Source organism: Tursiops truncatus, chromosome 9, assembly GCF_011762595.2.
Source record: "Tursiops truncatus isolate mTurTru1 chromosome 9, mTurTru1.mat.Y, whole genome shotgun sequence".
Lineage (NCBI taxonomy): Eukaryota > Metazoa > Chordata > Mammalia > Artiodactyla > Delphinidae > Tursiops > Tursiops truncatus.
This window is the reverse complement of record NC_047042.1, coordinates 60699957-60722055: the sequence shown is the minus strand read 5'-3', so window position 1 is coordinate 60722055 and position 22099 is coordinate 60699957. Positions and strand designations below refer to the sequence as shown.

Below are 22099 nucleotides of genomic sequence, written 5' to 3'. Positions count from 1 at the left end.
GTACTGGGTCACCTGGAAGATGAGCAGGCACTTGGATATTGTTACACTTTAATGTATAAAGCCTCAGAATGATCACTGAGGGAAACCAGCCGCAGAGTGGTTTCTACTTGTAGTCAGTTGAATAGTATCCCCCTGCAATTTCATTTCAGTATCTGAAATTTCATATCAGAATGTATCCTTTATCTGGAAATAGGGTCTCTGCAGATATAATTACTAAAGGTGAGGTCATACTGGATAAGGGTGAGCCATAAATCCTAAAGCCAATGACTGGGGTCCTTAAGAGAATAGAGAAGACTCACAGGGAAAAGACAGCCATGTGAAAACAGAAGCAGAGCATGCAATGATGTAGCTACCAGTCAAGGAATGCCAGGGTTTGAAGGGAACCACAAGAAAGAGGCCAGGAAAGATTCTTCCCTTAGAACTTTCAGAGAGAGAATAACCTTGCCGTCACTTTTTTTTTGTTGTTCTTTTAAGGTTTTATTCTCTCCATTTTCCCCTTTACTTATACTACAGACAGCATTTAAAATCTTGTTGCCATAGTTACTGATATTAAAGCACATACAAGAGAATCAAACCTGAAACTCTAAGAAAATATACTTGAAATAAAAGAAAAATCACTACAGTGAAACGTACTTATATATAATAATTCCCCACCTGACACTGTATTATTTTTCTTCCCTTAGAAGATACAATGATTGAACTATATAGTGCCCCCAAAAGGTTGCAGGATTTAAAGAACTTTAAAATGTTTCCCTAAAAGAGAACCTTGCTGACACTTTGATTTCAGACTTTCAGCTTTCACAACTGTGAGAAAACAAATTTCCGTTTTAAGCCACCAAGTTTGTGGTAATTGGTTATGGCTTACCTAGGAACGAATGCACCACTCTACATCATACTGAGATTGTGGGAGCTTTCACAGGATTTTCCCTCCAGCAGAGAATACTTTTCTTTCTCTCCTTCAGTTCCTTTTTGTTTCACCACAGTTTTCTCTCTGACACACCCCTCATGACCTTCAGGTCTCCAGTTTCTGCTACTACTGTTATAGTTTCCACTTCCTGGTGCGGGCTTCCCTAAACTCAGGGTGCCTTGAGCTCATTGCAGCAAAACCAGCACACAGAGGGGCTGAGAGCATGCCCAGCCACAGGTCCCTCCACCCACCTCCAACCAGCTGTAACTAAAAATCGTGGCACTTGACCACCCAGATTCTCCACCTGCAAACACAGATGAACACCAGCCTTGCTACCATACAGGTTACTGAGTTTAAAATATGATAGATGAGGAAGGGCCTTGTAAAAGTGAAGGCTCAATTGAACTTGTAAGAAGCTATTCCATTACCATTAAAAACTTCAGTAAAGACAAAGGACCTGGCAAATAGAAACTGCGCATGTCTGATCTCAGAGTCATCTTGTTACCCTTCTTTCCTCCAACTCTTCACCTCATGCTTTTACTTCATTGGCTTGATTCAAAGGAGGAAGGGCCATGATTTGTCTTAATTTCTGGGAAGTGAAGCTTTTAATATAGTTACTGACAACCCCAGAACTGGTGCCAGGCCTCCTACTATAATCTGGGCAAGATGAAGTATCAGAGGGATATGAAATGCTGGCTATATTTCTTAACTTCCTGCCTTTTCATGAGAATAAACTGTCAGGAACAAAGGTACTTAAATTCAATTTATTGGCAAACATCTTCAGAGATTTTTGGCATCATGGAACTTTTATATTTAAAAAAAATAAAGAAGCTTGGCAAAGGAGGAAATTTGAACAATATACCTAAATTTTTAAAGTGAAAATTCCTAAATTTAAACTGGTTTGTAGCCAATGGTCAATCTTAATTTAAGTGGCAGTGAAGGAAGTGAAATAATTAAAACTAGCCAAGTAAGTAGCAATTAGACTAATAATTTTCCCTCTAATCATTAAACTCCTTATTTATGTCATTTTTTACATGCATTATTTAGGGCATTACATCAATTTTAAAACACACTGTTTTCACATTTTAACATCTATGAAATCAGGATGTGTCTAGTAGTCAGTTGCCTACTATAATGCCTAGTTATAATTGACAGGGATGACAAAGATGGTTGTTTTATTTTCCTATTGGAGTGGTACTTAAAATGTGGGTGCATTTTATGATTGAGGAGCCTTATATTCTATGAAATACCGTATTTGACTTAATGAAGATGTAAACTGTGAGACCTGCAGTTAAATTTCTTTTTCTTCTTGTAATGTTCTTATCAAATCTCAGTGTAACAAGTGTGATACATTTTCTGCCTCGGAAATACATATTTGTACTGTTTGCTATAGAATTCAGTCATTTGTTGTTTTTGAGAACAAGTGCATCATTAGAAAGAGAGGATATAATTTTAAGACTGAAGAATAGAAAGAAACTAGATTTAGAAATAAAAGTACAATACAGTGTCAGGAAAAATTAAACAATTTCATTTTCATTTCCATAATTACATCCTTGCAAAATGTCTTCACAGACCCAGTGAGTTTTCTGTTAGAGTCTGAGCTAATGATATGGCAAGAGTCCTTGTTTCTAGCCCCCAACCTGCTGCTGGATAACACCTATCTGTTCTGAGCTTGCCTTAAGTATTAAAGAAAGTGACTGAGCTGAATGGTTTCTGAGATTTTTTTTCCATTTCTAGGAACCTCTGATAATTCTCATTTTTAGATTTATTCACACAAACATTTTAATACATCTCCTACTCAGGTCCACAAGCATAACTGCTCTGGGTTCTCTGGTCTTACCAATGTGGTCGATGGCTGGCTGAAGGTTTTCATTTACAGAGACACTATAAAGAAACAAAAGTATTGTGAGTCAAACAATGTGTGTAAATAAATTATGCTAAATTGCTCCTTAATTAAACAGAGTTATGCAGTTAGGCTTTATTATAAGAGGACTTTTGGAAACCAATGAACAGCTGGGGGCTGAAATAATATTATTCTATTTTGTATTTTTTTTTTTTTTTTTTGCGGTACGCAGGTCTCTCACCGCTGCGGCCCCTCCTGCTGCGGAGCACAGGCTCCGGACGCGCAGGCCCAGCGGCCATGGCTCACGTGCCCAGCCGCCCCGTGGCATGTGGGATTCTCTCAGACCGGTGCACGAACCCGTGTCCCCTGCATCGGCAGGTGGACTCCCAACCACTGTGCCACCAGGGAAGCCCCTCTATTTTGTAGTTTTAAACCGATATATAACTTTTGCAATAACAGAGTTATCCTTCAAACATCCAGTTAAAATGAAAATCCCTACATGTCACACCTGTCCCAGAAGGATTACCCATACTGTTTTCATGGATCTTTGCAAGAAGGATGTGTAAGGGCATAAAGAAACACTTACAAGAATCCAGAGTCCAGCCAGTGCTGAATACTTTCTTGTTTGGAATCTTCTACTAATGAGAAACAGACCAGTTAGTCAAAGCATAACCAGCTAAAGTGATCCCACCCTGTTATTCAGCCACCACCTAATAGGTCTGGTTCCTAGTATTTAGTCACATGTTTCTATAAGCATATTCATTTTTTCCCCAAGGCAAAACTTCCGGTTTTCCATAATCAGCTTTTCCTGAAAATGAAGTGTAAACTTGCCAAAGGACTAACTTAAAAAAAAGAGAGAAAGAAAAAAATGTGAAAAGGAAAAAAAAAAAAAATCACCAAAGAGCAAGAGATGTTAGAATAATTATTAAATTACCTGGTGTGAATACAAAGGGTGAAAAAGCATAGGAGACTTTTGCCTTTCTCTAGTTGGACATAAATCACATGGAGCCTCTCCTTACTGAATCACATTTCCATAAGGCAGCTAGCCAGTGATGTTCATTTGCAAGGAGTTCTCTGCCAGGTTAGGAACCAAATTTGCATTCATTCCAGGGGCAAATTGCACTACAGTCCCAGAATTGCCACAGGCACCCTGTGTTAAAAAGGCATCCAGTCTTTAAAGGTGGATCTTTACCACTAGCTCAACAAATAGTCAACAGGCAAAAAGGAAAGGATATAAAAGCAGTTTTCCTGTAAATATTTGTTTCCATTCTGGTTGGTTACAGGTTCCTCTGGGCTTATTTTCTTTGACTTTATCCTACGAAGCAGTGAGGTACCTGAATTACCCCCTCACAAGGTGTCTGGTGAACCAAAAAGGCCAAGTGGACATGGGAGGTGCTTAGTTTTCAACTGAGATACTGTGAAGGGATAGAATAAATTGGTGGTGGGCAAAGAAGAAACGCCATCAGTTACATCATAAAAAATCAAACAAACAAAAAAATCACAGTGAAGGGAGAAGTGTTTTCTTACTTATTACTCTTTAAACAATTAAAATTATTATCAACACCTTGTGCAAGACCCAGCAAATAAAAGCCTTTCAATAAAATGTTTGATGTCCTACGAAGCTTCATGTCTCTGGCATGGACTCCACATAGCTTTATGATCCTGGGGACTTAGGATGAGGGGATCTTGGAGTGGAAAGGAAGCAGAGTTCATTCGTTAGTTGGTCTGTTTCCATCAAGAAGGTCTGTGTCTTAGGTGTCTGTAGGGGAAGTCAGATGTGCCCATTTCATAGAAGTTTCTGGTATCATGCCAGGAATACTGGTATCTTCAAAGTCAAATCTTTGTTCCAAAATCATTTGCCCCCAGCCCAAAACCCCCATAACCCTCACCACTCACAGTAGGTTGGATTCAAATATCCCTGGGGGCCCGTTCTCACCCAGCATGGGGGAGGTGAGACTGCGGCTCTCCTCCTCAGAGCCAGGGGGCGGCTGCTCATCCAGGGGAGCCCATGTCCTCTTGGTGGACCTCAGGATGTCTCTCCTGCTCTTTTCCTGGTCTCCTTGAGACTTCTCCGCCATCTTTAAGAGAGTAATTCAACAAGCTAATTAAAAACACACACACAAACAGATTAGACACAAAGAGCTCAGCTTTCAGGTTTGGCTCAGTGAGAGGGAGAGGACGACAGGATTCACAATTCAATGAGTGGACCCAGCTTTACAATTTTTGGGAGCCTGGCTCACCTACCCAAGCAAGGTCCCTGTCTCAATGAGATAACTGTTTCTTTCTCAATGGAGAGGCAGCTGGAGACTAAGGACTAACGTGGTCTCACCCTTCACCAGGCCACATCCACACTCTGGAGGATTCAATCTGGTGGTCTGGGATGTGGATGGCAAGCAAAGAAACTGGACTGGAGGACCTACCCAGCCAAGGAGAAAGTTTAAAAGCATTGATTAACATAATGTAAGTATCTTTCAAATTCATCCAACAGTTACATCTATGACAATATGTTTAGAGACCCAAAATGTAAAAAATAAGGGCTTTGGCTGAGTCTCATCTCTGCAATTTATTGTGTGGCCTTGAATAAATTATATAACCTCTCTGCATTCCCTTATTTTTAATTGGGGATCAATTGCACTGAATTTTAATAACTGTTAACCTCAGCAGAATACTTATTATGTGCTAGATTCTATGCTGAATTCTATAATCCGTTATTTAATTTAATTGTCAATGAAGGAAGTAATCTCATTGCTTTTTTTAATGAATTTATTTATTTATTTATTTATTTTTGGCTGCATTGGGTCTTTGTTGCTGCGCGCGGGCTTTCTCTAGTTGCCGCGAGCAGGGGCTACTCTTCGTTGCAGTGCGCGGGCTTCTCATTGTGGTGGCTTCTCTTGTTGTGGAGCATGGGCTCTAGGTGTGCAGACTTCAGTAGTTGTGGCACGTGGGCTCAGTAGTTGTGGCTCACGGACCCTAGAGCACAGGCTCAGTAGTTGTGGCGCACGGGGTTAGTTGTGCTGCAGCATGTGGGATCTTCCCGGACCAGGGCTCAAACCCGTGTCCCCTGCATTGGCAGGCAGATTCTTAACCACTGCACCACCAGGGAAGTCCGGAAGTAATCTAATTGTCACAATTTTGTAGTACATCTAAGAGCAGTGGGGTTAAATTGCTTACCCAAAGTCACACAACAACCAGGATTCAAACCCAGGCTCTGGACTCTAAGCATGTTCCCATGACAATTAAGCTGCACTACCTGCCCTGTATGATGGCTGGGACAATTGGGATGTTAATAAATATGTTATTTACATGGCACAAGAAATACAGGCTGTCCCCATCATCTCATTTGACATTTATTAATATAGTTGTGAGGCTCACAGAGTAGGAGACAGAAGTTTAGAGAAGCTGTGTAAATTGTGTAAACTCCCCAGACTATCAGCACATAGAGAACAAAGGCCTCTTTCTTACTGGTTGTCAGTATTTGATTGAATTCTCAGCATAGAGTAGGTGCTAAATAAATATGTACAAAACTAAAGTAGCAAAGCTAGAGTTCAAAACCACTAAACCGTGACTGAATTCCTTCCATGGCATCTACTTGAAATTGCATTAGTTTATTCTTCAAGTTTAGAGAAATGACCAAATAGTCAAATACCTACTTCAGCAGCATGTCTTGCATCCCTAAACTTATGCATAATCACTGATCACATGACATGTAGACACTCATTTCTAATCAGCATTTTAACAAGTCAAGTTGTTCAGATTTATTATAAACATTTGAATATTTTCATTTAATTACAGATGAGCATTCCAGGTGCAATTGTCAATAAGGGTCTTCCTATATGATTTATATATTAAAATTCTGTCATTCAGTTGAACTATAAATATACAATTACTGTTGCAATAATAAATTACTGCAAAAATTAATTGTAATGACTGTTAATTTTATGTTTAAAACAGCAATTATTAAGAAATCTCAATTAATTAAAATTTAAGGCAAAGGGTGGATAGTTAATATCTATACTAATGGTAGGTCTTTTAGCCAGCTAACTTTAGAAAGTTAACTTTAGGAATATCTTCTGGGAGCAAATAAATGTTTATAAAAATTTCTATGATAACATAAGACAAAAATCATACAGAGATGATTATATTTCTAAAATTTACAGAATTATTTCATATGCTAGAATTCATAACATGGCAAAATAAAGTTTAGAAACTACATTTAATTTTTAGTTGTTTAATTTTTGAGTAAAAAAATAGTCTCTTTGGTAATGCCTTGTATCTTGTATGTGTGAATTATAATAAAAGCATCAACTCTGACAGTACAAAATCTCACAAGGAGGAAACCTCCAAAATGCTCAACAACATTCATGAAATATCAGACTCCATAAAGGATCAGGGCTTGAAGGAAAGAATAATGTATTACAAAAAAATAAGATTCCCCCAGTAATCTTGCTCCTCCACTGACCTCAGCTGAAAGTCAGTTTCTGTTTAGCACGAAGATTTTGCTTTGTAGTGGCAGCAAGGACTGTCAAGCAGTTCAGTCCTCAAATTGCTGCTTCTGTACTATAATGTTGAATTTTCACCTAGCTACCACTTTCTCAAACACAACACTGTAAAAGTCATCCAGATTTTAGATAATGGTGCTGCTTTATTCATATATCCCCAAACTTCCATTCTACCATGGCATGTGTGACCTCAGCCACCAGCCTTGCACAGCCAGTGAGGATACGCTCCCTGCCTGCTCAGCTGTACTTGGCTTTAGAGGAGGAAAAAGCTTGCCAAGGAAAGTGGGAACCCTTGCTAAAAGCAAGGGTCAGGGACAGGTTTGTAAAGAAAAACTCATTTGTTCCCTCTGTTATAGTGGATGCCTTCCCAGTTAGTAAACAAATCTGCTTCTGGAAATGTATTCTCTGATGCTTGAAAACCTTGCTTTGGCATCCACTGGCTTGACCCACAGAGAGTCCTTTGGAAAGGGACACAAATCAGGTGGAAGGCCCAAATAGTCCAGTGGACTGACAGGGCAGAAGTTATGTCATGTGGCCTCTGCTGACTCATCTAGTTAACCCCTCCCCAGGACCGCTTGGAACCTAAGTCTTGCCAGCTCTGACTTGGCCCAAAGTGAATCCTCATTCTGGATTGCGTTGCCTCCTGTGCCTGAGAGGCCCTCCTCTCTCTTCAGTTCCCTTGTATTATGATTACTATGTCATTAATCGTTATGTGTATAAAGAACTGCCATTAACACGGGATATTTCTTATATTATCTAGTTTAACTGAAAAAAACAAGAGGATGTGAAACTATATATGCATCAAGAACTCAATTTTGCAAGAACAAAACAAAACAAGACCGAAACCAATGTATTGAAGAGACAAAAAGTAACGTACTGAAATGTTATCAGAGTTTCAAAATTTTTTAAATAGTCAAAATGAGAAAAAATTGGCTTTGTTACATTAATATTACATCACATTTTCTTTCACTTGAGCAAATTCAACCATACATGATACTCAGAGCAGTGGTAATGATCCCACCTTTGTCCTCTGGAATTATTTAACTTTTTGCACCTCTACGCAAACAGGTTGTCTTGCCAAATTGGTAGTTCCTACTGCGGAATAGAGGTTGTGCTTTATTGACCTCTGTATTTCTCATAGATCCCAGCACAGCATTTTACCCAGAGTAAATAATCTTTAACTATTAGTTGCTTGCTTGGTTATTTGGGAAAGGAACGTGCAGTTGGCTTAGCTAGTATTCTTGGTTGGTATGTGGTTAAAAGAGCAAGTGTTTTCAGATCAGATAACTCCAAGTTTTAATCAGCTCTGCTGCTTTTCTGACATCTCCTTGGGGAAAATTTCAAATTCCTCTGATAATCTGTTTCCTCATCTCTGTAACGAGTATGAAATAGTAACTTCATAGGGTTGTTGGGAAAATTTAATGAAAAATGTATATAGAACAATCAATACCCATATTGGTCAATTTTTTTTTTTCTTTTTTCTTCTCTTCTTTATGTTGCCTCTTATTGTTCTGGCAAGAACTGTCAAGTAAAGAAGATGAATCAACAACTAATGCAATAGTTTTTCTCACAGGAGATAAATTTGACACTTATTTTGTAGATAACCCATGTCATCTTGAGATTACTTAGTTTGGGTAATTGAGAAGTAGATATATTTGGGGAGTATGAGAATAAAATAATTCTGTGACCATGAGAATGCAGATTTCCCTGAGACTAGTTAGAGGTTCATATCAGAGTTTGGAAATTCCCTTAACTATGGACTTAATTTCAAGGTTATAACTACAGGCTGTAGCTCCAGCCTTGGCTACCACTTCTGAATGAGCCCTGTGGTCAAGAAGAGAACTTCATAATGAAAGAACAGCCCCAAGGCATTCTGGGTCCACAAGGGAACTCACGATCTCTATGTCTCCCTCTGGATTCTTGTTATCACAGCCTTTGTTCAAGCCTTCGTAAGATCTCATATAGTATCCAGGCTTGCCTTTCTCCCCTCCATCTTCCATGTGTAATGCCTTCCCTAGTAGCAGGATTTAAGAGAAGTCTACATAGAGCCATGGGCTCCAGGAAGACCTGTCCCTTTTCCAGCTGTAATGCCATTCACAGACATTTGAAAAGGAAGCCCCCAGAGCTCCTTATATTCTCAAAAAGATAATTACCATGAGCCTCAGTACCACTCACCTCTCTTCACAAACTAAGAGATCAGTACTCAGAGGCTGACACTCAAAGAGAACTGATTTACACTTCTTGCCCTAGGAGACCACAGGATTAATCCCATCATGCCCTAGAGCCATGTTCATATGGCAGTGAATGTTGCCTCATCTGGCCCAATCTCCCACCCTTTCAGGACTCTCCTAACCCTTGTGCCCTCTGGAATTCATGGATTAGAACCCACCAAATCCCCTTTATCTGAAGCTCTTCACTGAATGTCCCTTCAATTCTTTCTCTAATTGAAACCTGGACACAGCTTCCTTTCTCACTGTCTCAAGTTGTGGCTTTTTCTTTGTTGCCCATTGAATTAGGAACATAGTCTTGAAGATGGTGTAAATTTCCTTCATGTTCTTCATTGCTGCTTTCAGATCTTGTTTCCTCTGTCCTTTGAAGAACATGCTATCAGACTATGTAGGACATCAACATCTAGGACATTTGCCCCATTTACTGAAACTTTTAAGATGGTATTTCTGTCATCTTTCTGGAAGATTTCATTATCAATCTAGATGACTTATCAACAACTGAGCACTCAGTTTAATAATCTGTCCACTTTTCATATCTGGAGAAAACCACAATTTGAAAAGAGAATGCACCCAATGTTCACTGCAGCACTATTTACAATAGCCAAGACATGGAAGCAACCTAAATGTTCATTGACAGATGAATGGCTAAAGAAGATGTGGTGTATATACATAAAATGGAATACTACTCAACCATAAAAAAGAATGAAATAATGCCATTTGCAGCAACATGGATGGACCTAGGGATTATCATACTAAGTGAAGTAAGCCAAACAAAGACAAATATCATATGATATCACTTATATGTGGAATCCAAAAAAAAAAAAGATAGAAGTAAACTTATATGCAACACAGAAATAGACCCACAGACACAGAAAACAAACTTATGGTTACCAAAGGGGAAAGGAGGGGAGGGATAAATTAGGAGTTTGGGATTAAACATATACACTACTATATATAGAATAGATAATCAACAAGGACCTACTGTATAGCATAGGGAACTATACTCACTATTTTATAATAACCTATAAGGGAAAAGAATCTGAAAAAAATACATATAAATATTATATATATATGCATGTATAACAATCACTTTGCAGTACACCTGAAACTAACAATATTGTAAATCAACTATACTCCAATTAAAAAAAATCTGCCCACTCTCAACAATCCTTCACTCTACTTGATTCTCATACTTCAACATTGTAAATGAACATCCTTTTAAATCCCAGTTTCAAGCATCCCCTGTCACCACTATTCTGCTCACATCTTTGCCTGGGCACAATCACCGGGTCATTCCCTTCAGCTTACAACATGGTATAATGTTTCCCATCTTAAAATAATCCTCCATTGACCCTTTCAATTCAACCGATGATGATTCCCAAATTCACGTTTCCAAATCTGGTCCACAGCTTCAGAATAAGGTCCCTGAGACTCAGAATGGGGTATTCCCAGTTACGTGACATCTCCACTTAGATACTTATAGACAGCTTTAATTTAATATGTACCGCACTGAATTCTTCGTTCTTTCCTTGACTTCTACATGACCCTCCCACGTACCTGCATCTATTACAGTGTCTGTCTCAATAAATAGCACCGCTATTCAAGTAGCTGCTCAGGCCAAGAACTTGTGAGTCTTCCTTGATTCCTCTGTTCCTTTCACATCGCACATCAAGCCATTAAATTGAGAGAGAGAGACAGACAGACAGACAGACAGACAAAGGAGCCCTTGCAGTATATCTCAGACCAACCACCTTCACTGGTATCAACCTGATGTGAATCAGAACTTGTAGTTTCACGTGGATCATAGCAAAGATTCCCATCTACACCTCCCATTCTCTTTATAACCCACTCAAATCAGCATAATAATGGTCAACTATCAGTTCTTATCATTTTAGAATTTTCAGCAGCATTTGATATAGCTGACCCCTTCCTCTTAATGGAAACAGTCTTTTCATTTGTTTCTTAATACCACAATTTCCCAGGTTTCCTCCTATCTCACTCAAAGCTTTTTTTTGTTTCAAGCTCTTTTGCTGGTTTTCTCCTTTCCAACCTCTAAATTATGGATGGTCTATACCACAGTCCTCAGCCGTCTCTCATCCTCTCTATCTACTTGCTCTCCCTACATGAGTGCGGCTTTAACTGCTACTCTCTAATTCCATAGTTCAGTGTAAATCACTATTAAAGTATTTTTACATTGTTTTATAAGTCTGCTTAATGTCTGTTTAACAACTCTGCTTAACCATCTCTTTTTCAGGACAGAGATCTTAGCTCTCATATCATAATTATGTGGAAAAGATAATGTATGTTTGTTGACTGACTGAATGAATGCCAACAAGGGATTGAGAATATCAAAGAAAATCTGGTTATGAAATGATTAAGAATGGTTTGGTATTTAGCAGTTAAACAACTTATCAGAAGGTGCAACTTGCCAGGAATGGGTATACAGAATCAGGGAATAGTGCACTGTGGATCTGAATTTTAAAAGTGATAAGTTTTTATATATATATTCATATATACACACACACATGCATATATATATATATATATATATATATATAACATCACCATTTTGAAGCAGAATTTTCTGTCATCACTTGATGCCCACTTCTGCCATTTTGACCAAAACTATCTAAGTAGATACCTTTTTCTACTCTTCTCTTATGAGCCTTCCAACAGCTAACAAGCAGATGAAAGATATTAATTCATCACCAGGGAAATTAATCAACAAATAGTTAATTGGTATATGACATTGGGCATGTAGTTTCAAGTTGTCTTGGGATGTAATTTCTTCTTGCATGATATGAGAGAATTGGATGAGATGAGATAATTCCATCAGTCGATTATTCAATTTCTAGCCTCCACACAAACTGTTTAATATTTGACCAATGGAGCTCATATTTAAAAAATATTTTAAAGCTATATTCATCAAAACTATAAAAGTGAGAAGAATAAAACATTGTTCCTATTACTCACAAGTTTGGAAGACCACTCAAAAACTCAAGCAACAAACCCAAGCCAGGAATGCCCTTCTGCTCTTCCTACCTATCCAAGTATCAAAGTCCCACAAATACTTGTAAATGTTCCCAAATGATTCAGTGAAGTAGAGGGAATAGAGTGTTCTGTCATCACTCTGCTGGGAGGAACAAGCAGTCTGTGATGACTTGTTCTGTGGGTGGTTTCCTCCCACCAGGAAATATGTGAAGGGTGCTCACTCCTGCCATTTAGGAGCAAGCTGGATCTAAAGACAAGGCAGTTGTGCCCAAGTTGGAACCCAAAGTCAGTTCTCTTGGACTTGGAGTTTTCCTCTTTTGCTGGGGAAAATACGCAAAAGATTATTATTTCAAGAACCTTATATACAGCTTCCTGGAAACTTGAAATGACTCTGAGGCTGGTAAAGTTGGATCGAATGATCCATCTACTGCTAGCTCTGTTCCAATCCCTTTCCAGCTTTAAAGGGATTTTTATTTCTCAATGATCCCCTCCTTTGTCATCATTTCTACTCTTGTCTTCTAAACATTTGCTTTGCTTCATGCTAGGGGGGGAGGATGAAAGGATGTGGGGGCATCTATGCACTACTTCTGGTCTCCCATTTCAACATAATTGCAGGCTAGGTTCCTTCATGTACATCATATTCTGGATACACAGAACTACTTTTTCCCAAATGTGCCCTCCTCTCTGATCCCCCTGGGTACAGATCCTTCTATAGTGCTGCCCCTTCTCCTTACTGGATACCATCTCATTGAGTTCAAACAGAACTTATTCTGTAGAACTTTTTCTCCTTATCACTCTCCACTCCCGCCCCAGCCTCCTTCTGGAACTCACAGCAAACTGTGTGACCCCTTATTGTAGCACTCTTCACACTCAAGTTAAGTAGTTTTTTTACACTTCTGCCTTTCTCACTCATCTAAATGGACTTGTTGGGGACAAGGACCATGACTTCCTCATTTTTGTATCCATGATACTTAGTCTAGGACATGGATAATGATAGGTGATTAGCAATAACTGCTTAATGAATGTATAATTACTTCTGACCCTGGACTCTGTCTTTGCTCAAAATTGTGGGAATTGTGAGTTACTCATCTTTGTAGTCTTCATCATTTTAGGCAAGGTACTGTATACCTGTAGTTGCTCATAAAAGCACATGGTATAAATGAACTATAAGTTAAATAAATTCAATAATGATATCTACTAATTCAATTCAGTTCAGTATTTTACTGTCTACTGTGTACAAAGAAACTTTGAGGAGCTTACAGTATAACAAATAGCATTTATTAACTACATATTGTGAAGCAGAATATGCATTTTAAAAGAAGTACAACTGTTCTCAAAAATTAAAAGAGGAAAACGTTCTTTTAGGGGCATAAGAAAAGGCTTCTTGGAAGTGAAAGTATTCATTCTGGCTCCTGAAGATGGGATAATGGGTAGGCAAGCATTCGAGACAAGGGGTTCAAAATACATGTAAGCAATGATAGCATAAATTTTACCAAAGGGCTATTAACCGGTGACTTTGCAACAATTAAACAGATGTTCTTCAGTGTTAACTTACTGAAATCTTGTGGCATCTTATATGATGGTGTGATGATTAATTTTATGTGTTCACTTCGCTGGGCCACAGGGTGCCCAAACAGCTGGCTAATTATTATTTCTGGGTGTGTCTGTGAGGGTGTTTCCGGAAGAGATTAGCATTTGACTCAGTAGATTGAGTAATGCAGACTGTTCTCCCCACTGTGGATGAGTATCATTCAATCTGCTGAGGGCCTGAACAGAAGAAAAAGGTGAAGGGAAAGTTCTTTTTCTCTGCCTGATTGATTGAGTTGGGACATGAGTCTCCTCCTGCTTGGAAGTCGGATTTATACTATTGACGCTCCTGGTTCTCGAGTTTTGGACTCAGATGGGAACCTCACCACCAGCTTTCCTGGGTTTCCAGCTGGCAGATGACATATCATGGAACTTCTCAAGTTCCGTTATTGTGTGAGGCAATTCCTTATAATAAATCTCTCGACAAATAGATAGACAGACACATAGATAGGTAGGTAGAGATATTTTTTCTCTGCATATATCTATGTCTGTATCTATCTACATATCTCTGTATCTATGTTCTGTTTCATTTCTCTGGAGAAAGCTGACCAATGCAGATGTTTATTTCTCTCTCTTTTTAAAAACATCTTTTATTTATGAAAAAAGATTTTTTAATAGATCTTTATTGGAGTATAATTGCTTCACAATACCGTGTTAGTTTCTGTTGTACAACAAAGTGAATCAGCCATATAGTTGGGCTCTATCACACTTTCCTTCCATCTACCTTTCCTAATAACCTTTGCAAATGACTGGTCCAGCAATTTGCTTTAAGATCTTTAGGTGCATACACCTCAAGTTTAAAAGTATACTGTTACACAATAAAAACTGCATCATATTTCAGTTCAATAGGAAACTAACACGATGGTAAAGATCTTAATTATATAAATGAGAAAGTATTCACAAAGAAATAGCTGATAGTGAAGAGAAGAGATCAAGATTTAAGCCAACTCTTGTCCCTAAACACGCTTTCCTCCTAGACTTCTTACAGAGGCAAATTCTAGCAGTATTCTTTACTCCTTTGGTATCAGAGATGCCATCATTGTTCCCTTCCCACTGTGATCATAACCATAAAATCTCAGGGAATGTAGCAAAGGGAACAGATCTTATTCATTATAAATGATCTTAAGAAACTGTCATGATATTACAGCTTCGTACCCACTGACTGTGTTGGGAAGACAAACTCTTCCCGGATAAAATCTGCATATGCAGAAATAAGTTATGTATGCATTGTGAAAAAGATTCCTGCATTAAGGCAGGAAGACTTTGTACTATTTCTTACAACCAACAGTATGTGAATTTACAATTATTTCTAAATTAAATGTTAATTAAAAAACAAAAAATAAAACAAAAGAAAGAGTCCTAAACAATTCATCAAAATAAATTTCAATAGTGTTAATGATTTAATGTGAAAAAATGAAATACAAATAGTCCTAGAATAAAATATTGTATTTTTTCTAATCTTGAGGTTGTAAAAGCCTGCAGAGAAATGACACCAAAGGCAATGAAGGGAAATCATGATGGATTTCACCAGATAAAATTTTTAAATTTACTGTGGCAAAAATAGTAAACATGTCAAAATGTTTTAAAAAATGTAAAAATATTTGCAGTATATGTGACATTAAAAGTTTTCATATCCTTAATGTATGACATGCAATTACAAATCAAAAAGAAAAAGATACATGGAAGTAGAAGCAGTGTAATGATCAGGCAATCCAAAAATAGAAAATCTATGAATGACTAAAAAATGTAAATGTAATGTCATTATTATTTAAGAAAAGGAAAACTAAAAAGAGAATGAGTTACCATATTAGATTTTCAGATAGAAATTCATTAGCGTGAGAATAGCTGACTCATTATGATTATTTTTGACCATTGCTTCCTCCTTTTAAGGTTTGAGTCCCACTATTAAATCATTTCCTAACATAATAAGACTGATAAGTAGGTGATCTTTTGACGGAACTTTATAATGAAAGGTTGTTTTTTATTTCAATTAATTAATTTATTTACTTATGGCTGTGTTGGGTCTTTGTTTCTGTGCGTGGGCTTTCTCTAGTTGTGGCAAGCGGGGGCCACTCTTCATCATGGTGCGCGGGCCTCTCACTATCGCGGCCTCTGTTGTTGCGGAGCACAGGCTCCAGATGCGCAGGCTCAGCAGCTGTGGCTCACGGGCCCAGTTGCTCCACAGCATGTGGGATCTTCCCAGACCAGGGCTCGAACCCGTGTGCCCTGCATTGGCAGGCAGATTCTCAACCACTGCGTCACCAGGGAAGCCCCGTGAAAGGTTTATAGTGAGAAAAATGCATACTCTTTTTTTTTTTTCCTTACAATTCTTCAATTTTCATCCCTGAATCAAATTGCCTGGCTTGTCAACTAAAAAATACAGGGTGTTCTGTTACATTTAAATTTCAGGTAAAAAATAAATAGTTTAGCATAAGTATGGGTCATACATTATTTGGGACCTATTCATACCAAAAAATCTTGCTGTCTATTTAAAATTCAAATGTTAACTGGGTGTCTTGTATTTATCTGGCAAGCCTATCCTTGAATCAGCTTTCTCTACTCTTGCAAAAGAAGTTTTCACTTCTACAGCAGTTTCCACCTGTACCGGAAAGCCCACATGGCCTGAGCACATCAAGCTCAGTTTTCATATTTAGTGAATTAACTGATTAGTTAAAAGCCAAAGAGTGTAACTCTTTTGCTTCATCTTAATGAATTAGACTTCCTTCAGAGAGTAAGGGAAAAGTGACACAAATGATCCAAGATACAAACAATAGATACAAAAGGATGGAAATATAATTTCTGCATCTCAGAAACATTGCTTGAAATAATATTCACAACATAGAAGAAACAAGCTAACCATTTTGAGCCTAGAGCATTCCCATCCCCTGTGTTTTAGACCTTTCTGTGTTAATGGCAGCCACCCAGGCAGTCACAGGGATGCTGAAATCATCCGGGCCAGAACCCATGACGATTAGATTTCTTACCTTATTGCTAATAGTCTCTCTTCCTAGGAATCACTCCGTCACACAGCTGCAGGTAAAAAAAAAAGTTTCAGAACATGCCACAGCTGCCCTTTCATTCCAACTGAGAGAAAATGAGAACAGAGAACTAATATCCCCTCCCCCACAACAAACAAACAAACAAATGATAAAAGTTACTCTACCAGAAGAAAGGAATCTCAGCAGAGAAGTGGCCCTTGTAGTTAGTTTGCTGTAGTTGTTCTCAAAAGTGTTTGTAGTGGTCTTGGATGCTTTCCTGTCTCCTTGAGCATCAAAGCTGCTAACATTAAACAGCCTTTGTGACAGAACTGTGATCTAGGTTTTTATTTGTGCCTATTTAAAAGTTAGTCATAGAAAGCCAGGACAGTCTGCTTGCAAAGATCCGTGGTCAAGTTGGGGATAAAGATATGTAGTGATTCCCTTTACCCTCCCTTTTAAGGAAAGAAAGCAGCAAGAAAGTACTAGTTAGGAATAGCAGAAGTCATTAGTAAGAAGTCCTGGACTCAGAGGAATGCGTAGAGAATGGATACAATGGTTCCAGTTGTGTTTTTATTTCTATGAATCCTCTTGCTGTCCCTTTAATGCCCTCTGACCTGTTGGCAGTAGCATCAGGTCTGAAAGCAAGACTGGGAAGCACTTCACTGAGGAAGTAAAGCAAACCTGTCTTCATCTGGTTACCATGGTTATGGTACTGTGTGTTACCAACCTGATGATTTGCATTGCAAACCATCACTGGAAATGAGGACATCACTGGAACTTGATATTCCAGGTGGAGAGGTTCAATTCACAGGAACTTCTACTGGAAAGTTCAGAGCAAACAGAACATAAATATACACACATACTCCCAAACCCATGAAGAAGAGGACCAAACTGTAAGGGCTAACAGTCAGTCTTATCCTCCATGGAATTTCAGTATCTATGAAGTATTTTAGTTGAAAGATCAGACAATTTCATTTTAGAAAGGTAAATAAGCACATTATTGGCCTCATTAAAAAAAATTAAATTTCACAGTCACATTCAGCGTGCATTCTTGTGAAAGACATAATGCTAAAGCACTCCCTAAAAATTATTCTATCCTGAGTCACGCATGCCAACAAATAGGCTTCATTTTGAAAAGCTTCATTAGCAGAGTTTGAAATGATGGAAAAGACCGTGTGCATTTCAACTTATATTTAACTTCAAACAAACAGGAACCCCAATATATAAAAGGAGAGTGCTGAGGTTGTCTTCAAGAGGAATGAGTGGAAAGGGCCTCATCAAATCTTCCCTCTCCCTCTATGACAGCTAGTGAGGTTCCTCTGCAGAGCTCCTAATATTAGTGGGTAGAATGCTAATGGCCCTATAAACTGGCCTGAAACCTATCCTGGGAGAAACTCTTGTCTTTTAGGCTTCTCTCACCTCTTCACCACCAGGTTCTAAGACCCTTACTCTCGGAAGCCCAGGAGTCTCTTAAGGCCTGAGATAACACCACAGCCACCTTTTCCTCCTGTGGCGTCCACAACCCACTCAGCCCTAGGAAGAGCAGAACTTTTGTCTTGGACAAAGACTAACTGGCAAAGCATACTTTAACTGAAGTATCACGTGCAGAACTACACTTGGAAAATGGAGTCCATAGTTTAACAGTTTTCATTTTAATAAAAGTGATTTTTTAAATGCAAATAGACATTCAATTGCACCCACAAAGAAATCCTCAACTAGCCATATTTCAGTTGCCTATTAGTTATATATGTATTATTTATGTAGATCATTTATTGGGAAGTTGCAGTACACGATGCATTGAAATCTGCATTAGAAATTAGGAGAATAGGACCCTATCTTAACCCAGTTCCTACTAGAATGGTCTTGGGAAAATCAATTCCTCTTCAGAGACATAGCTAATTTGGAAAAATAATGTGTACATTGCTGAATTTTTAAAAAAGCTCTCTGCATGAAAATTAAAGATATCATATTGTATCAAAGTCTGTGAAACAAGGGAAATTGATAGCCAATACATTGTTATTCTATGAACAGTCTTCCAAATAAAACACCTTCCTTCTAGTTCTGTTCCCTAGCATGCAGAATAATTTCTTCCTTAGTAATAAAGAAATACTTAAAGTTGAATGAGTTCACTGCCTAAGGGAGAGGTAATAAAGTAAATCAAAGTGACAACAGAGTTGCTAGATTTTGGGGGGTAAAAGGAGAGGGTTCTATGGAATCTCATAGTTAGAGTCCTCAGCCCAGGTTTGAGGGTTTGGAAAAAGCATCCTGGAAAACATGGAGTCTAAGCTTGATCCTAAGGGAGATCAGAAGTTAGTCAAGGAGGTGAAAAAGAAGGGAAATAAGCTAAAGGGGGTGCTCCAATTAGTAGGGAAATGAGGGTAGGGCAAAAATACGACTGGAAAACCCATATATTTTCCATATTTTCAATAAGTGTATCATTCTCATAACCTTGATCTCTTTGGAAATTCTGTAATACAATGGCAGGGATAAGGAAAGTGAGACCCAGAAAAGCTAAGTGATTTGAGAATATCACAAAATGAATTTTTGGTATATTACGCCCTGGAATTAAGGTCTCAGGAATCCCTTTCCTAATGCTTCTACCATTAATGGGTCATCCTGGGAAAACAGGCTAAAAGAAGAGGCACAAGTTTAATGTCTTTCCAATTAACTGAGTTTACTTGTGGTTCCATTTGTCTGGGGTAGCCTTCTTAAGAATGCCAGTAAGTAAACATAAGCTCCTATCCTCTGCATGGGGTGGGGAGAAGGAGGGCGATCCAGGCAGAGGGAACAGCATGTGCAAAGGTCTGGGGGCCAGAGAGAGAATGGTGCACTTGAAGAATTGCAAGAGTCTAAGTATGGCTACTGCATAATATATGAAGAGTCAATGTCAAGTGATACAGCTGGTAAGAAAAGGAGTAAGCAGATCATAAAGGCTTTGCATTCCATTAAGAGATTTGAACTTTATTCTGAGGGTAGTGAGAAATGACATTATCAGATTTATATGCTAAAAAAGATCCTCTTGCTTTAATATGGAGAATTCAATGAGTGGAAGGAACATGACTAAAGACAGGAGGCTGGGGACCAGGTGAGATGCAATACTGACTGCAGCCACAGCCCCACGGTTAAAGACATGAGTTACTTTAGAACCATGTGTGAGAAAAAATCAGCAGGTCTTATTAACTGATCCACTCTGTGGGGAAAGACAGTGGTCAAAGATTTTTCTCAAGTATAGGTTTATAAAGGGATCTAGTGTGTTTTGTTTACAAATATAGAGTTTGGGGCTCCCATGGAAACACCAAGGGGAAGTATCAGTATGCAGTTTGGATACATGAGTGTGTTCATTAATGAAGTCTGGGTTTACATGCATGTCCAGTAACAAAATAGCTTCTAATTGAAGCCAAGGTGACAGGTGAGTTCACTACAGGAAGGACTGTGGAGTGAAAGTAGGTCCTAGACCAAGATGGAGAACAAGATGAAGGGAAGAATTAAGAGTGCCAAAATCAGAAGCGGGCTTGTAAGCTCTGGAGAACTGAAACCTTTGATCTACATGAGAAGCCAAGTTACAATCATCAGGCAGCTTGATGAATCTACAATAGAGTCAACTGTATTGTTGAAATGTCTAATGGGTTCAAACTATCAGAAGGAGACACAACAGACAGTTGAAACTTTCGATTCAAAGTTTCTCAAACCTAAATGTGCATGGAAGTCCCTAGTGCTAGAGATTTTAGTCAGTAGGTCTGGGGTGGGAGGAGAAAATATGCATCATTATTGATAAGTTCTCCAAAGCAACTCTGAGGTAGCGTGTCCCAAGGGAAGAATTTCAGAATCATTGTTTCTGGTTAGTGCATCCTTTCTCCTGATTGGCCAGTTTTGCTTCTTGACATTGTTCTTCTACACACAAATACTCACCTTCTACTCTTAAGCATTTAAAAGATATATTGACTGTTGAGCTATACATGGAGCTTGTGGTTTCTAGTACATTTCCAGCTCATTGGGAATGTTCCCACTTTTACTCTTCTCACTTTTACCCTGTGAAAACTTCACTTACAGAGAACATGTGAATGATGATGGTGGCGGTGGTTTTTAATGATCAGAGGCAGAGCCTGGGGGAGGGAGACAGACCTTCAGCCTCCCTAGAATCTCATCAGACCCACATTCTTTAGTAAGATCAATTGAAGTGTTTTCCAAATAGCTCTTAATGTCTAGTAGATGGACATTAAGATGGTGTTTCACTTTAGTAAGACCTTTAATGATGCTTATTACTGTTTTTTACCCCTTTGAGTTAGATGTGTCATATCATGCATGCTATTGGGTATTCATTCTTATCACAATAAGTCCTGCTAGGTCAATTTAATCTTTCTACAGTAAAGATCCAAATCAAATGCTGCCTCCACCGGGAATGGAACTCCCCTATTTTACTCTCATTTTCCTTATGCTTGTCATGGAGCACTTACCACATTGTGCCTGCTATTAGACCACTGATTCTTAAATGGAATTTATTTTGCCCCCAAGGGGACCTTTGCCAATGTCTGAAGACATTTTTGGTTGTCACAGTGGGATGGATGATGTTACTAGTGTCTTATGGGTAGAGGCCAAGGATAGTGTTAAGCATGCTATAATACACAGAGCACTCCCCCCGTCACAAAGAACTTTTCAGTCCCAAATATCAAGAGCATGGAGATTGAAAAAAACCTCTGTATTAGACAAAGGAAAGACATAAATTGCTTAGGACTTAGAGCCACAGGTGCTTAGTTCCAGCTCTGGCTCCAATGTTTGCTACCTGTGAGACAATGGGCAGGTCTCAATTTCTGAATCTGAGTATTCTCATCAGTAAAATGTAGATACTTACTTTACAGATGCTCCTTTCACAGAAATATTGTAGGGTTCATGGCAATAATGCCTAAAAGTGGCCTGTAAACTTAATACAATCATCATTGGATGCTTTGAGATTGTATGTATAATGATGACTATAATGATAATAATTATGCAGGGAGTTTGGATATATAGGTCTAGAGCTCAGTAATGACATCTAGGCCGGATTTCAAATTAAACTAGAATCTTACTCA

At 38.5% G+C, this 22099-nt stretch overlaps 1 protein-coding gene across 1 annotated transcript in view; it reads right to left on the bottom strand.

The window, feature by feature from the left end:
- ITPRID1 (ITPR interacting domain containing 1) overlaps positions 1 to 4828 on the bottom strand; it is a 69502-nt gene extending 64674 nt beyond the window's left edge. Inside the window, 3 exon segments of the mRNA XM_019930289.2 lie at positions 2748 to 2791; positions 3337 to 3385; positions 4687 to 4828. Coding sequence (XP_019785848.2) covers positions 2748 to 2791; positions 3337 to 3385; positions 4687 to 4828 — 235 coding nt within the window.
- Positions 4829 to 22099: the final 17271 nt, after the last annotated feature.